The sequence below is a fragment of the Elephantulus edwardii genome, unplaced genomic scaffold (assembly GCF_000299155.1).
Source record: "Elephantulus edwardii isolate Elephantulus edwardi_28Jun2011 unplaced genomic scaffold, EleEdw1.0 scaffold00059, whole genome shotgun sequence".
Lineage (NCBI taxonomy): Eukaryota > Metazoa > Chordata > Mammalia > Macroscelidea > Macroscelididae > Elephantulus > Elephantulus edwardii.
This window is the reverse complement of record NW_006399809.1, coordinates 9801327-9819516: the sequence shown is the minus strand read 5'-3', so window position 1 is coordinate 9819516 and position 18190 is coordinate 9801327. Positions and strand designations below refer to the sequence as shown.

General features: G+C 40.9%; 1 protein-coding gene across 1 annotated transcript in view; it reads right to left on the bottom strand.

Annotated features, from left to right (window-relative positions):
• Positions 1 to 18190, bottom strand: part of AOAH (acyloxyacyl hydrolase (neutrophil)) — a 362932-nt gene that overhangs the window by 241015 nt on the left and 103727 nt on the right. Inside the window, exon 6 of the mRNA XM_006887625.1 lies at positions 10651 to 10721. Within this exon, the coding sequence (XP_006887687.1) occupies positions 10651 to 10721 (71 nt within the window). The remainder of the gene's footprint in view (positions 1 to 10650; positions 10722 to 18190) is intronic.

Sequence of the window (18190 nt, the reverse complement as noted above, 5' to 3'; positions counted from 1 at the left end):
AGATTATTCAGGAGGCTGGGTTCTATGAGGAGGAATGTGGGGTCAAGATTGGTGGAAGATCTATCAACAATCTGCGATATGTAGATGACAGAACCCTGCTTGCTGAAATTGAGGAGGACCTGAAGCGCTTGCTGCAGAGGGTCAAGGACTGCAGACTCCAATATGGATTGAGGCTCAATGTCAAAAAGACAAAGATTCTCACCACTGGGCCAACTGGCAGCATCAGGGTGGATGGTGAAGAGATTGAGATTGTTCACAGCTTTAGTTTGCTTGGCTCCACAGTCAACGCTCTCAGCACCAGCAGCCAGGAAATTAAAATTGATGGGATAGTCTGCTGTTAGGGGCCTCCCTAAAGTACTGAAGAGTAATGGTGTCACCCTGGAGACTAAGGTGCATCTGATACAGGCCACGGTCTTTGCAATCACTTGTTATGCATCAGAGAGTTGGGCAAGGACTAAGCAGGATAGAAGGACAATTGATGACTTTGAGCTTTGGCGCTGGAAAAGAGTATTGAGGGTACCATGAACTGCTAGGAAAACAAACAGATTCATCCTGGAAAGGGTAAAACTGGGTTGCTCCTTGGAGGCAAGGATTCTGAGGCTCCATTGAACATACTTTGGACATGTTGTAAGGAGGGACTGGTCCTTGGATAGTGACATCATGTTTGGTAGAGTGGAGGGACAGCACAGGAGGGGAAGGCACTCTATGAGGCGGATTGATTCAGTGACTGGGGTAATTGTGATGGGTGTATTGGACATGGTGCGATTGGCACAGGACAGAGCAGAGTTTAGGGCTCTTGTACATAGGGTCGCTATGTGTCACAAGCGACTCGATGGCACATAACAACAACAACAACATAGACAAGGGTGCAGGTTGAGCTCTGCACAATTATCTCTGCAATCTTGGGGCAAGAGCTTGTCCTTGTTAAAAAAAAGTCTCTAGAATATGTCAATTCATTGAATCAACATTCTTCCACTTACTTTGAAGGCTCAAATAAACTGCTGAAAACCACATATTCTTGATCTGAACTTTGGACTTTCAGATTCCTGACTCACAGTGTTCTATCCATACTATGTAGGCCGCTGCAACTCATCACCAGCTCACTGCTACTGCTGTACTACTTCTGTCTACTGCCAGACGACAGGCCAGGAGGCTTGGTCCAATGAGTAATTGCCATTGCAGCTGAATGCTATTAGTTACATAATACTGAGTTGCTCACATTCAATTCCCCTAAAATTATTTCATGAAACTTGGGCATTGCCTTAAAAGAAACATAGGTGAACATTAATGTCCCATGTGACTGGACCTCACATTGGAAGCCCAGCCAGCACTAGAGGGCTGGGAGTAACTTTGCTGTGTTTGTACATGGATTTAGACAGCTCCATAAAAGGATATGAGAACAGAGAACACTGGAAGGGGATACCTCAATCTGCTGACCTGGCTTATCTTGATGGTGGACAGTGTAGGTGGAGGCAGAAGAGCATGAGAAAGGAGGACAAGAAGAAAAGAACAGAACAACAAAATGAAAGAAGAATGAATATATAATACTTAGGTAATCTGCCACCATGTATTTGTTAGTTTGTCATACTGGTGGCTTGGGTGCTTGCATGCTGGGAGATATTCCACCAATATTTCAAATGCCAGCAGGGTCATTGTGGTTGACAGATTTCAGCACAGCTTTAGCACATAATAGAAAGAAAGGCTTGGTGATCTCCTCCTGAAAATTTCCCACTGGGAACCCTAGGGATCAGAAGAAAACACTATCTAATGTAATGCTAGAAGACAAGCTTTCTTCCATAGTAGTGAGGGGCTGCGCTGCCAGCCCAAAGGTACACGGTTTGAATCCACCAGCTGCTCCATGGAAGAAAGATGGGCAATTAACTTTTGTGTAATTTACTGCCTCTGAAAACCCGCTGGAGGGTCAGCTCTGGGTCAGTTCTGACTTGACAGCACACAACAACAACAACAACAACAAAATACACATTATTCAGCTCTAGATATGCCAACACTACAAATACTGTACAGGACTGGGAAGTGTTAAGTTCAACTGTACTTGGGATTGCCATAAATCAGCACTGACTTGATGGCAACTAATAATAATATGATAGTTTATATGAAATGATATCTATATGGGTTTTTGCATAAAGAAATTAGATAAAACAATAGTTTACTAAAAAAGATGCACTCTCTTGAATTATTACTGTTGTAATAAAACCTATGCAGTTTAGACACTGAATTCTGATAAAAACAGAACAAAAATACCAAAACTCAAACTCACAAAAAAGCCTTGCACACTTAGTAGCCTGATATCTTCTATTTTCTTGTTCTTGCCTGAGTAATAGCTTTTAATTTATTTCCCTATTTATTATTGTGGAAGGAGAAGTGGCATCCACTTCCATAATATGCCTCCAGAAACCCTATGAACCTGGAGAGAGGATGAAAGACACCCAAGTGTCGAGGACTCTCCTTCATAGGGTCGCTATGAGTCGCCTGAGACTCGATGGCACTTAACATCATCAACAACAACAACAACAATTTATTATTGAGTTTTTACTAATCACACCTCAGCAACATGGCAGGTGCCAGCTATAAACCATTCAGTAAGAAATGTTCTCCCTTCTCTCCAGGAGCTTGATGTTGGTGTGGAGAGTAGACATCACGCAGGAATTAGGATCTAATTTCATTTGTGGTGTCTCCCTCCTGCCCAGTGTCCTAGGTCTCAGCCTACCTTCAAGGGCGTGTTAGTGCTCTTGGCCCTCCAGTTAAAACAATGAATTTATAAAACCCTGTTATAGTTATTATTGTCATCAAGGCACAGATTGTTTTGAAGAAAAAAATAAGTCTGTGTTTGAACATGCTTTGCAGACTATAGCATTCTGAACAAATTGTGCCCTGGTGCAAATTATGCCCCAAGGACACTGGTTTTCAGGAAGAACAACAACACAGTGTTTTTACTTCTGATAAAAGATTAATTTCCATTTTAAACTGGGCCATCAAAATCCCTGACTACATGTGCTCTTGAGTGAAATTTTCCAATGGTGGTTCAATTGGAGGGTTGTCCCTTTGACTCTATTGGGTTCTTTTGGCCCATGAGTGACACAGCAAGCCCAAGGATGCATTCAGCAGGGACATGGAGGGTGGCCTCTCTGCCTTCACAGGGGACAAGGATCTCAATTCAACAGGCTAAATGGGGACTGGAGCACTTGGCTGCACTTCAGTCTCCTAGGGTCTACTTTTCTGTGAGATGTTTTCACTCCACTCCCCAAGTCCTAATGCCCTCTGGCATCCATCCACACTCATGGAAAAGGGATGCTACTGCTGCTTCTGGGACCCAAGCCAGCACCCTCCATAGCTAGCTTGTAGGGTCTGATGCAAGGAGATGAACTAAGACAGTTTTAACCTCTTGGCTCTCTTTGAAGCACTGAATGTGTTTCAAAATCAGTCTCTTCTGTCTCTTCACAAACATTTCCAAAACAGATTGGAGAAGTCAAAGATTCAAGCTTCTACATGGCTTATGGATAAAGGCTGGCACAATTTAGGAAAGGCATATCTCAGCCCAGCCTGACTCCCACTTTTGAACTAATTTCTGTCTAATCCCCGCCCCCTCCAAACCACATACATGACAGTCCCACTGGAGGTGGGTGAAGCGACTGCTGGTGGGTGAGCAAGTGTGAAAAAGACAAGGGGCAGGCCAGAGGACAAGGCCTGAATGAATGCCTCATGGCTAAAGAACTTCGAGTCATTCAAGCATTATTTCTTTGAGGGGTATTCACTGTTTGGTCCTTGTATGAGAATGTATATACTGGTGAGAGCTGGACAATCAATCATAAGTCCATATGTGGAGTTCGCTGATGTAAAAATCACAAGGAGAACTTTCTGGAAAATAGAATACTCAGCTTCTAGGAATGGATCTGGCAATCTGTATTCTAAAAGATTACCAGAAAATTCTAGCGTGCAACCAGAATTTAGTCAGGATTGTTGTTGTTGTGGTTAGGCGTTGTCGAATTGTAGATGACTCATAGTGATCCTTTGAACGAAAGGCCTGAACACTGTTCATAGAGTCTCTGGAGGCAAGCCATTTTGGAAGTGGATGCGACTCCTGCTTCCAAGCTTGCTTTAATCGGGGAGCTCCACCCCACACTGTCCACCATGGGTAACCATTATCACAGTTGACACATCAGTGTCACAGTGTTTAGCATCACAGCAACCACAAGTTACCTCTGTACAGCAATATACAGACCAATGCTATACAACCTAGAAGAATGTTTGAAAAAAAAAAAAATCCAACCAATGTGAACCAGGCCTGAGTGCCGCAGATTAAAGTCACCCACTTTGAATTTTTTGTTGTTGTTGTTATGTGCCATTGAGTTGCTTATGACTCATATGAACAACAGCCCTAAACTCTGCTCTGTCACTTTGGATTAGAGACATTAAATATCGAACTTGGATCAGGAGGCAACATTGTAGAGAAGTAAAAAATACACAAAGTCCTGAGGCAATATCTTCTTCGGTTTATTGTTGGCCTTGGGTAAATTGTCTAAGACTCAGTTTCTTTTGTGTGTGTGTGTGAAATAAAAATAATTATAATAATCCCTACATCATGAACTTGAGGGAATAAAGTAAGGCATTGAAAGAGAAGATTGGTATCTCGTATACAGTATAATATCATTATGCTACATTATTGAAATAATAGCAGTGAACAATATGGAGTCTCCGGATGGTGCAAACAGTTTAGTGCTTGGTTGCAACCACCTAGATGCACATCAGCAAAAAGGCCTGAGAGATGAGCCTTTGGAAATCCTATGGAGAATAGTTCTATGTGAAACACAACAGGTCCACCTTAGTCAGAAGGAACTAGATTACTACACCACCTCTTCACATATAGGCATGGTTTGGTTCAAAACACTGGGACATTATGCACAAATTGGTGTTATGACCCATCACAAATGAAGAAACTGAACAGGTCATAAAAAGACTTCCCCAATAAGAAAAGTCCTGGACCAGATGGCTTCACAGCTGAATTCTACAAAACATTCAGAGAGGATGTACCACCAATTCTACTTACATTATTTAAAAATGTTTAAAAAGAAGGGTCCTCCCAGAGTCAGTCTATAAAGGAAGCATAACCTTAGTACCAAAACCAGGCAAAAATATTACCAAGAAAAAATAACTAAATATCTCTGATGAATATAGATGAAAAATCCTTAACCAATCCTAGTCAATGGAATTCAAAAGCACATCAAAAACATAATTCACCATGACCAAGTGGGATTCTAACAGTTATGCAAGGATAGTTCAACAAAGGAAAAACAATCAACATAATTCATTGTATTAACAAAGCCAATAACAAGAACCATATGATCTTAGCAATTGATGCAGAAAAGACATTTGACAAAACCCAACTCCCCTTCCTGATAAACACACTCAGAAAAATTGGAATATAAGGGAATTTCCTCAACATAGTGGGAAGTATATATGCAAAAGCAAGAGCCAACATCATTCTCAATGGAGAAAGACTAAAAGCATTTTCCTTGTGAACAGGGACCAGACAAGGATGCCTACTGTCACCACTTCTGTGCAATATTGTATTGGAAATGCTTGCTAGGGCAATAAGACAAGAGAAAGAAATAAAAAGCATTCAGATAGGCAAAGAAATGGTTAAATTGTCGCTATATGTAGATGATATAATAGTGTACACAGAAAAGCCCAGGGACTCACCAAAAACCTGTTAGATCTAGCAGACCAACTTAGTAGAGTGTTAGGATGTAAGATCAATAAACAAAATCAGTGGGATTCCTTCATAGCAGCAAAGAGAATTCAGAGAAGGAAACCAAGAAAGCAATACCATTTACAACTTGGGAGTGAACCTAACTAGACACAAAAGACCTATACAAAGAAAACTACAGAACATTTCCAAAAGACACAGTAAAAGACATAAAGAAATGAAAAATGTGCCCTGTTTATGAATAGGAAGACTCAATATTAGGAAAATGACAATCCTACCAAAAGCAATCTTCATGTTCAACATAATCCCAATACAGATACCAAATTCATTTTTCAAGGAGATAAAAAGGAAAACTGCCAAGTTTGTTTGGAAAGAAAAGAGACCCCAAATAAGCAAACCACTTCTGAAAAAACAAAAATGAAGTGGGAGACATAGCACTCCCTGACCTCAAAATCTACTACACAGCAGTAGTAATCAAAACAGCATGGTACTGGTACAATGACAGACACATAGACCAATGGAAACAGAATTGAGAACCCAGAAAGGGACCCAGCTATCTATGGTCAACTGATATTCGACAAGGAAATAAAACCTATCAAATGGGGAAATGACAACCTCTTCAATGAATGTTGCCAGCACAACTAGACAGCTAACTGCAGAAAGCTGAAACAGGATTCTCATGTCACACCGTACATCAAATCAACTTAAGGTGGCTCAAAGACATGGAAGTAAAGCCCAAAACTAAAAAGTTCATCAGAGACAAACTGGGATCAAGTTTAGATGGCCTAGTCTATGTTAAAAAGAGACTGCCAGATACAGCCAGAAATGCTCAGTCGAGAGAGGACAAAACTGATGAATGGGACCTTCTAAAGATTAAATCCCTGTGCCCATCAAAAATATTTTGCAAATTTTCCAAAAGAAAACCTACTGACTAGGAAAAAACACTTGGCAATACCATTTCAGGCAAGGGTCTCATCAGAAATTTACAGAATCCTAGAGGGCCTCTGCAAGAAAAAGACTGATAATAGAATTACAAAATAAACAAAAGGCATGGAAAGACTTTTCACAGTGGACAATTTTCGGATGGCCAATAGACACATGAAGAAATGCTCAAAATCACTGGCAATAAGAGATCCAAATAAAAACCTCAGTGAAAAAACAACATGAGATATCTCACCCCAATAAGAGTAACAAAATTCATCAAAGCAGTAAACAACAAGTGCTAGTGAGGTTTTGGAGTAACAGGAACCCTTATTCACTGTTGGTGGGAGTGTAAAATAGTGCAACCATTTTAAGGCAGTATGGTGCTTTCTCAAAACATTGGAAATAGAAATAGCAGTTAACCCAAATATTCCACTATTGGGAATATACCCTAAAGAAATCAGAACTCACACTAAAACAGAAATATATATATATATTCCACAATAGCAAAGAGTTGGAAACAACCCAAGTGCCCATCAGCAAATGAATGGATAGAGAAACTGTGGTATATTCACACAATGGATTATTATGCAGCACTGAAAAAATAATGAATAAATGAAATATTAAACAAAATGAATGACCTGGAGGACAGTATGCTGAGAAATATCTCAGTCACAAAAGAACAAATACTACATAATGCCACTATTATAAAACAGGACTGACATGGGGGTTGGGAGAAAATGAAAAAAAAAAAGAGAGAATAAATAATGTACAATGCATTGAAAGAGATGAGGGAAAAAACTGCTTAAAAGGAGTATATGATTAGGTATGTGTGACAGTAATCCAGAATAATTGGTGCATAGCAAAGTGGACTGGGGAGGGGGGAATTGTACAACAATGAAAGATTTTTTTTTTTCAAAGTGAAAAGTGAACTGAGGGGGGTGGACAAGGAAGAAAATGTGCAACAATGAATGAATGAAAATTCAAGTTCTCTCCAAACTTTCATAAAAATCTCAATTATAAAAGTAAACTGGGGAAGGAGAAGTAAGGGGAGGATAAAATGTGCAACAATGAATGAATGAAAATCTTACTTCTTTGTAAATATTCATTAAAATAACAATTAAAATAAAATTTTATTAAAAAAAAATAAAAACCTACCCCAGTGACATACGTGGTAAAGTTTAACAGTACAGCAAGTAATAAATGTTGGAGAGGATATGGTGAGATAGGAACTCTTATACATTGTTGGTGGGATTATAAAATGTACAACCACTCTGGAAGACAGTTTGGCATTTTCTCAAAAAGCTGAACATAGAAATTCCATACGACCCAGCTATTCCACAGCTTGGAATATAACCTGAGAAAATGAGAACTGGGGCACAAATGGAAACTATACACCAATGTTCAGATCAGCGTTATTCACTATCACAAGAACATGGGAACAGCCCTAATGTCCAACCACAAATGAATGGATTGGTACAGTAATGAATTTATGGTACAGTAACATGATGGAATACTACGTAAGACTTAAGAGCAAAAATTTTGTAAATTACTGCCTTACTTGGGAGTGAATAGTGAGCATTATACTGAGTGAACTCAGTCCCATAAGGGCAAATATGGAAAAAGACCATTATTGTAGAATGAGTGTGAGGATCCAAGGTGGAGGAGGGTGGGAGCAGAGGGTTGAGGATGGGGGTGGCAGGATCCAAGTGGCGAGGTGGGAGGGAAGGGTTTTTGGGTTGGTAATGAATCATAGGGTCACACAACTTGATGGGTGGAGGGAGGGATGGGTAAAGGAAATTGGAAAGATCTGATGTGAGAAAACAATGTATATGAACTTCATAATTAAAGCAATACAAAATAAAAGTTTTATTTAAAAATATTGGTGTTATGTGACAATCAAGGATATTTTTTTTCTGTTTTCAGACCATACAGTGGTCCTTTTAAATTCCCTATTTAGAAAATAGAATCACAGAAATAATAACAGCTCATATAGACTGATGTGCTCTTTGCTGTGACAGCTGGAATCATGGATAATTTCCTTGCAGAGAAGTCTTACTGGAGACACAGATAAAGCTGGCCTTTGTGACTGAAGGGCCCGAGGTTTAACCTTCTTCCTGTGCTGGGTCAGTTTCCCCCTCTGAGCTGCCTCCAGGCTCCGCTGTAGCCCTGCAAGCATCCTGTTCATAATTCTGGCCACTGCTCTGCTTTCAGGGCCTGGTGAATGACTGAAGTTCCTGGTAAGGTACCTGCAACTTGATTGAGTTCCCAGCCCCACTGAGATGGAGACTTGAGGGCTGTATTAGCCCACCTTGGGATGTCATGAGACTTGATTCCCAGTAACTCCTCCAAGGCTTCTTTCTTTCCTCCCTTCTCACCCACAGCAATTTTGAGCACCACTCTGTCTCAGGAGCTGGGAATCCTGCTTTCTGTGTGATGCCTGTCTATCTGTCAGTGGCCAAGGCCATGGAGAAGCCAATGGCAACACAGACATCTGGACCTGGTGCCCCTGCCCACAGGAGGGTACACAGGGTGAGGGCAGACAGCACAGCATGCCAAATATCCCTGGCTACCTTCTCAAGGAAAGGGTGTTCTGCCTCCTTCGCTACCATGACTAGAGCCTTGTTTATGTCATAAGTAATGGGCCAGTAGATTTTTCATTGTTGTCATAAATGCTAAATGCCAGGCGAAATGGCTGATAAAGTGAAGATTGGGGTAGTTTGTCCCACCTGCTTCCCCTACCCCACTCTGTAGTTGTTGTGTGCCATCAAGTCAGAACTGATTCATAGCTGACCCTCCAATGGGTTGAGAGGCAGTTAATGGCATGGGAGGAGAGTCCTTCTATCGCAGAGCAGCTGGTGGATTTGAACCATAAGTCTTCAGTATGGTAGCTCCCCTTCTTACCACTAAGAAACTAATTTGGCCAGGGGTAAGCTAATTTGCTTTATATAGTCCATTATCTCTCTCAAAGAATGCTTCTCTTTGCATTAAAAGTTTGTACAATAATTTCTGTCACATTTAGTAGAATGCCAGATTGCAGTGTTGGAGGAATACTGAATATCTCGTGGACTACCAAAATAACAAATTTGTGTTAGAAGAAGTGCTGCTAGATTGCTCCTTGGAGACAAGGGTGGTGAAACTTTATCTCACATACTTTGGGCATGCTTGGAAAAGTGGAAGGTCCTAGAAACACAGGAAGATTCTCAACAAGATGAACTGACACAGTGACTGAAACAATGGGCTTGGGCACAGTGGGGATTGTAAAGATGGTGCAGGATCAGGTAAGGATCAGATCTGTTGTTCTTAGGTTGTTAAGAGTTGGAGTTGACTTGATGGCACAGAGAAAAAGACTCAAGGTATAGCTGAAGTGGGAAAAGGACTTGGGAATTTTGTGCAGTGTCTCTGTATTGGAAACTTTACTCATATATATCTGACCAGATATGTCATGTAATAGATTGGGTTTTGAAAACAAATAGTCTCTTTCCAGTCTCACGGAGGTCTTGCAACAAAGATGCTCTGAAAGTCCCTACCATGGGCAGGTTCTCACCTTGTTTATGTCTTATATTAAAGGAAGGGCTGCTAAAAGTTCTTTTCAAAAGAGTGTTTGGAGACTGCTAAGGACATTTCATGGTATTCTGCATTCCACCTTGTTGTTGTTGTTGTTATGTGATGTCAAGTGGAGTATGACTCACAGAGACCCTGTGAACAGCAGATCTGAAGCTGGTCCTATCCTATGCCATCCCATAACTGACATTGGAGTCCATTCCCACAGTCACTGCATTCCACCTTGGGAGATATAAAGATAGTGATCTTCAATATATTTCCAGTTATTTGCTCTGAGGTAATTTCTCTTCTGGTTTCTGCACAAGTTATGTTTTAAACAAGAAAAATTTCACCTTCAGAAATATGGCTTTTAAGTTGGAAGATCATTTTAGTTGTTAGAAAATAGTAATCATCAATAATATCCCAAGCATCTCTCAGGTAAGTAGAAATAGCATACATACGATTTAATTTCATGACAGATCTTGGCCAAAAATGGAAGCGAACAAATGCCAGAATCACTTCTAGCATATTTCTAGAAAGAGAGAGAAAACAAAATTATTGTTTATTTCAAGAAATTGTTCCCCAGTTCCTAGAGGCCCTTTCCCTTCTGTTGGCACCTACTTCAGTTGGCTTGAATTTTCTGGACTTTAATCTGCCAGAATCTGGTTCCATATTTTTTGTTTGAATTTACCCCTAGTTCCTTCCCCTGTATTCTATAATTTGCCCCACCTGTCTCTATTCTTGTTGGTTTCCACATAGCCATTTCTCTTCACCCAGGTAGCTGTTCTAACTTGGGTTTCTCTCTTCTCAAATAGTTCCAATTCACCCTGGTTTGTTCTACTCTGACAAAAATTCTACTCTTCTCCTTGTTACCCAGCAGCTTTGAAAAATAAAAAAGGGGGGTTTGGAGGTGAATAATGTTTTCAAGTCAAACAATTCCCTTCTGTTAAGGGTAAATTAAAGACTTAAAGGAAGAGGCATACCCAGGAAGAAGAGTGGCTCCTTCCCCAGGGAAGCAGATGACATGTGCCAGCATACCCTCCAGCATTAGGAGCAAAGAGATTTCAGGCAGTGGTTTTCCCATAACTCTAGATGTTTGAGGGGAAATTGGCTTTCTTCTTAATAGTGCTTTTAGGAAGATTGTGGATTCCATGATGCCTACTTCAAATGAAAGGGGGAAAAATCCTCTGGTAGGGTAGGAAAAGTTGAGTGCTAGTATCTATATAACTGAAGGGGAAAATAAAGTCAACATCCACCAGCCAAGAGTCACCATGAGGTAAATTATAGATGTTGGCAGCATCTTGACCCTGGCAAAGGAGACTCAGAAAACTTTCCAGAATATAAATGAAATCATTAAGCATCTTGGTGACTGATGTTTATTGCACTTTGTTGGACTGGAGTAAGAATCTAGAAGATCTCCTCCATCAACACTGTAAGGCACAGAGACAGATAGGCCCTCACACAGCTTAAGTCTAGTGGGGGATCTTGGTGGACATATCAGTTCTGAACAAGCCAGTGATGTCTATGGTGGTCCAGGGATTTGCAAGCCTTTCTGCAAATCCAGAGGAGGATCTGGGTTATGACCTAGAAGTCAAGTAGGAGCGAGCCAAGAGGGGGAAAAAAGATGCTTCCATGTTGTTGGTACAACAGAGTTCACTCCAACTCATAGGGGCCCTATGAACAACAGGTCAGAACCTTGCACTATCCAGAGCCATTCTCACAGTCTCTGGCATGCTCAAGCACATTGCTATAGTCACTGTCAAACCATCTAGTTGATGGACAACCCTTTACCTTTCTCAGTGTGAATATTCTTCTAAAGACTGGGCCCTCTTGACAACATGCAAAATGTATGTGAAGCAGTGTTTCCCCCATTCTTGCCTCTAAGGAGCAGCCTGGCGCTTTTGACAGTCCATGGGGTATTCAATACTATGAGGAATGTAAGTTCTTGATCCTTATCCAGATCTACTGGATTAACAACGTTGACATTTCTCCCCAACTCTCTCCCCTCTTTACGAACTGCTGTTGCAAGTGCTAGTCTCACAGTGCAGCCTATAGATCAAGAACGTAATGCTACCTGAGAGCTTGTTAGAAATGAAGAATCTTCGGCCCCACCACAGAACTGTGGAATCAGCATCTGCATTTTAGCAGAAAGACAGAGAAAGGTCTTAAGAAACCTTCAAACAATTCAGCCTGGCTGGAGCTTGGGGACCCTGGGGACCCAGTGAACCATGGCCAGAAGAAGTCATTACAACAAGGCTGGAATGCTGCTCTATCTGTGGATGGTAGGAAGGTACCTCGCACAGGAATCACATTTGTATTTCAGAAAGATATCCCTTAGTAGACAGAGACCCCAAGACCAATTCCAAGGTTTCTAACCTCAGTACCATGGACTTTTGGGACTGGACAAATCTTTTTTTTATGGTTCTTTCCTATCTGTTTGGTTGGTGGGTTGACCTCATCCAGAGACACCTAGGAAGAAATACCTGGTGAACTGCCTCTGAAATGTCACAGTCCAGAAGGCCCTGCAGAGCACAGCTCTATTCTGCACACAAGTGGTTGCCATGACAGCAACATTTTGTTTAAAAGCTGAGATAAATGAGTCTCTTTTCCTTTGCTTATATAGATCTCCCGTATTTCATTTCCCCTTTGTTTTGTGAAGGTAGGTGACTGAATGCTAAGCTTGGTTCTGCCCCCCCCCATATATATAATGTAGGATGCTATGTGTCATTCCTGGTCTATACTAACTAGAAGTCAGCAGCCACCAGATGTCTCCAGATGTGGCCCAATGTCCCCTGAGGGACTAAACTGACAGTGACTGAGAATCACTGTGGTAAACAGAAATGCTTAATGGAAAGGGAGTGAACTCTGGTGGTATAGTCTGAAGGGGGTTTTGTGACTAACTATGCTGTATCTCTCTGGTGGTTCGAGTCCACCAGGGGCTCCTTGGGAGAAAGAGGAGTAGTTTCTTCCTCTGTGATTTATAGGCTCTGAAACCTACTGGGGAGTCAGCTATGAGTTCGCTCTAAGTTGAAGGCAATGAGTTGATGAGAGGTGGAAAGGAAGGATATTTAGAAAGTTGATCCTAAAGACTTTGTGAGTGACTGATATCAAGTCCCAAGCACACTGGAAAACAGTGGCGTTGCATTGTACTTCAAAATTGGGAGTGGCTTGGGAGTATAGACACATTCTAACATAGAGTTAAAAGTCAGGCTGCATTTGAATGTTTAAGATACTTTAAAAAATTTTTTTTTTACTCTGAAATTCTTTGCTTAATGGCAAAGCTGGTTTTAACATTGATGATAACAAATACATTAAAATTTATATGGCTAGCCTTATAATTACTACATAAGATGTGCAACAGAATACAATTTTCTAATTGCACAGCTGCTTGCTGTCAAAATCCAGCCTGCAGGATGCATCTGTCCTTGAGAGTCATTGTGCAGAAAGTGAGCAAGGAGATGGGCAATGGATGCCGTTGCTTGTTCAGAGAATTCCTCCTGCTTCCTAAGCTCCTCTTGTTTCAATGGGTGCTTTAAAGGAAAGACTATCCTCTTCTCAACAATTTGCTTGCAAAAGAGGACTGAGAAGAACACAGCAATATTGGGGAAGTCCTTCCTCATGTACTGCCAACACCTTCCCTTCCATATGCGCTTTGCTTGGTAGAGCCAAATTGGGGACTATTGTGAACTCAGAAACAGATTTAAAATATTGCACATGGCGGCATCTAATCTATCTCACATGCAAGTTTCCAACTGACTGTCTCCAGGGACAGAAGTCAGGTGGCATCTTCGGTTTGCTATTTGCTGTTGCAGACTGAGGGTAAAGTATTTTTAGAATTATTAATAATGAGACAGCCAGCCAGGAATATTCAACCTGAATCCTTCTGATCATATGGAGATTTTTGAAAGTATTTCTTTAAGTTTATTATTTTTAATTTATTTTATTTGTTTGTGCAAAAAACAAGCAAGAATGAATCACAGAAGAGGAGCAGCAGTACTTTTCTAGATGAGAACATAATTGTGATAAAAACAAAAGGAGGGAAATGTGGGAAGCCAATACGAAATTCGTAATAAACTGAATGCTATCTCAAGATGTGTGGGAGGTGAGGTACAAGCTAGAGTTTACCCTGAGGTACTAAGGCAATCCTTAAGATTTTACCAGATTCTTGAAGCATTTGCTGACCCCTCCCTCCTGATTCTAGGGGAAGGTTTTCAATAGAAAGAGCTTAGCTTCCTTTGTATTGAATTCTCTTTGTGATTTACTTTCTGATAATTTTCAATAAAGATACAGGGAAGCTGGAATGGGGTCTTCAGTCGAGAACTGCTGGCCTGTTTTTCATGCTCTCTGTTCTCATTCCTGTCTATTTGTCTCATTATTAATAACTATAAAAATACTTTACCCTCAGTCTGCAACAATTTTCCGCCTCTGAATTGCCACTGGTTAAATGAATACAGAGCCCAAACCAGCATTTGAATAAAGAAAAATAGGATGAGTGGGACAAATACAAGGTTATTGGTGTCGGGTCTCAACAGTTCTGTCCACAGGTATCCTGAAGGTGAATTTCTGTGTGGTGAAGGTCTCTTTAAGATTAACTGTGTATTAGTACTAAAACCAATCAGAACCCTTGCTGTCAAGCTGACCCAAGTATTTCAGAGCAAAGCTATGCTCCCTAGATTTTTCAACGGCTGACATATTGAAAGAAATAGATTGTAAGGCCTTTCTTCCAAAATGCCTCAGTGTAGATCTAAATCTCCAATCTCTATTAGCAGCTGGTGTGGTAAATATTTTGTATCACTCAGGAATGCTATGTTAATATTACCTGGATTTAATTGATCTGAGGTGGAGCCTGAACATCAATATTTTTTTTAAAACATGTTTCTTTTCAGTTAATTGCATGAAGAAGACTCTAGTCCAAGTTCAAAAGAGTGGACCCCAAATGGTTGCGTAATACAAGCTGTGAAGTTTTAAACTTGTGACAAGGGACAGAGGGAAACTGTCTACACATTGCAACAAAATCCTCACTTAAGCTTCAGTGAGCCACAAGCACTTAAAACCTGTGATCTTTCAGCTGGTCGTCCTTAGACAGTCCAACCTCTACAAGGAACTGGCAGATGTCCTCGTGCTGGTAACCCTGTAGCGGAATTACTTCTCTATATTCTGGATGCTCAATTGCAGTACCATTGTAGGCAAATTTCTTTAAACGCCTTCACTAGCTTCTTTTTGTCGTGATCATCAGTGATCCCTTGGACAGTTGAGAAGGTCCTCCTGCCTGTTGAATTCTTGTGTGGATATAATTGTCAGTCCCAGCAGGAAGCAGGTCATCACCCTTACTTGCATCAGCAAAGGAGTCAAAAGAGTGAAGGTTCTGGATAGTGGATATATGATACGATTCCTTTTCTTCTGTGAAAATAGCCAGCGGAAGGCAACAGAGGGAGATGGCTGGTGTGTATGTGTGGGGTCAGAGCATCGGGAAGCGAGGGGGCACTAGGGGAAGGCAGCTGAGTCCTTGGCGGTGGCTCAGTGACCAGGACACATCAATCATTTTTTAAAGATTGCCCCCACACCACCAGCACCACCAGCACCACCACCACTGTTATTGATATGGTGCCTGTGGTGGCCTTCCATAAGCTATCTGAGGCTGCAAATCTTTATGAGAGTAACTGCACTTATTTTTTCCATGAAGTTGCTGGTGGATTTGGACAGCTGACCTCTGAGTAGCAGTCCAATACATAATGTATTAAGCTACCAGGGTTCTTTTCAGATTCTAGATGATTCTATTGGGCAGGCAAGTTTGAGATCAAGTCATATATAGGTATACAGATTGTGTACTGCATGGCTCCAGTATCCGTCTCTGATGTGAATGATGCTTCCTGAAATTTAGGATCAGAAAGACCTGGTTGTGAACTATTAATAGTGGGAAAAGTATGAAACTTAGAAGTAGCTATGTCTGGTTTGAAATAACAAGTTTCTCACTAATTAGCTGTGAGAATGGGCCAATTACTTAACCTCAGTCCTCTCTTCTCTAGTGTGGAGTTAATAACAAAATAGTGTATCATTTGTAGATTTTTTAAAGTGAAAATTAAAAAAGATTATTAAATAATTCAGGAAATCTAATTCTTCAGATGCTAAATGCGCTGTTAGACCTATCCTAACATTGTAAACATTTGTTTCTAGGGTGTTAGAACCCTTGAAAATTGACTTTTCTAGCCAATGCACTAAACCTCTTTGGGGAGAGGGGCATAGTCTCCATCTATCTTAACTTCAAACATGTTGTTTGTTGTTGTTATGTGCCATCGAGTCGTTTGCGACTCATAGCGACCCTATGTACAACAGCCCTAAACCGTGCTCTATCCCGTGCCAATCTCATTTCCTCTGACACACCCATCCTGATTACCCCAGTCACTGAATCAATCCACCTCATAGAGGGTCTTCCCCTCCTGCGCTGTCCCTCTACTCTACCCAGCGTGATGTACCTCTCTAAAGACCTGTCTCTCCTTACAACATGTCCAAAGTATGTCAGGTGAAGCCCCAGAATCCTTGCCTCCAAGGAGCAGCCTGGTTTAACCCTCTCTAGGATGAATCTGTTTGTTTTCTTGGCAGTCCGTGGTACATTCAATACTCTTCTCCAGCACCACAGCTCAAAGGCATTCATTCTCCTTCTATCCTCCTTAGTCTTTGTCCAACTCTCTGATGCATAACAAGTGATTGCAAAAACCATGGCCTGTATCAGGCGCACCTTAGTCTCCAGAGAGACACCATTTCTCTTGAGTACTTTAGAGAGGTCCCTAACAGCAGACTTTCCCATCGCAATAAGTTTTTTGATTTTCTGGCTACTGGTGCCAAGAGTGTTGACCGTGGAGCCGAGCAAACTGAATCTGTGAACACTCTCAATCTCTTTGCCATCCATCCTGATGCTACCGATTGGTCCGGTGGTGAGAATTTTTGTCTTCTTGACATTAAGCCTCAGTCCATACTGAAGGCTGCAGTCCTTGACCCTCTGCAGTAAGTGCATGAGGTCCTCCTCAGTTTCAGCGAGCAAAGTTGTGTATCTGCATAACGCAGATTGTTGATAGATCGTCCACCAATTCTAACATATTGTCTTGCAAATCATCAACAACTGTGGGACCAATATAAGAGAGTCACTGTGAGAGAAGGTGACGATGGAGGTAGAAAGACCCTAAAGAGACTGGGGAGAGACTGTGGTGAGGAACCATGTAGATGGAACCACAGTTAAAGGTGTTTGGTTGGGTTTTTTTTTTAAATTTTATTTACAATTAAAGGTTTTGTTGTTGGTTGATTGAAAGAAAAGCTGTTTTATAACTTCTCTGGGATAAAATTTGCTGGATGACTGAGGAAACCAGAGAGGCTTCTCGTACTTGTGCTGATGAACCGAATTTGGACTTTCAATAATTGAGGAATTATACCTTGTTAATATGGCTTGGAATTGCTAGAATAAACCCGGACTTGAATTATGTGATATTCTTTACTTGTAAACTCTCTAACCCATTTCTCCACAACTGTGACTAAAGTCTGTAAGTCTTGCAACTTATAATATCAGACACAACGACTGGTGAAAAAATAGGTACAGGAGTATGAGATGCGGCATATCTGACCTTGTAGCTATTTTGGTATAATGGATGTTATTGATGGAGAAAGTTCCTCTTTATGAAGCAGGTAGAAGTTAAAATTGGCCCTCCTCATGTTGTATCTGATCCTTTTGAATCTTCTTTTAAATGTGCAAACTTTCACCAGTCTGTAATCTCTAAATCTGATGGACTATATTGAAATTACATACAGCATAGTATGTATTTCTGAGAATTTGGGTGATGTTAACAGTCAGTGTAGTGATTTCAGTTCACCTAGAGAGACAATGGAAGAAAATGTGACAATCTACTTCTGTAAAAACCCCAGTTATTAAAAAATCTGTGGTGTATATAGTTCTATTGAAGACATACAAAGTCACAATTAGTGAGTCAATTTGATGGCATTTGGAAAAAAGAT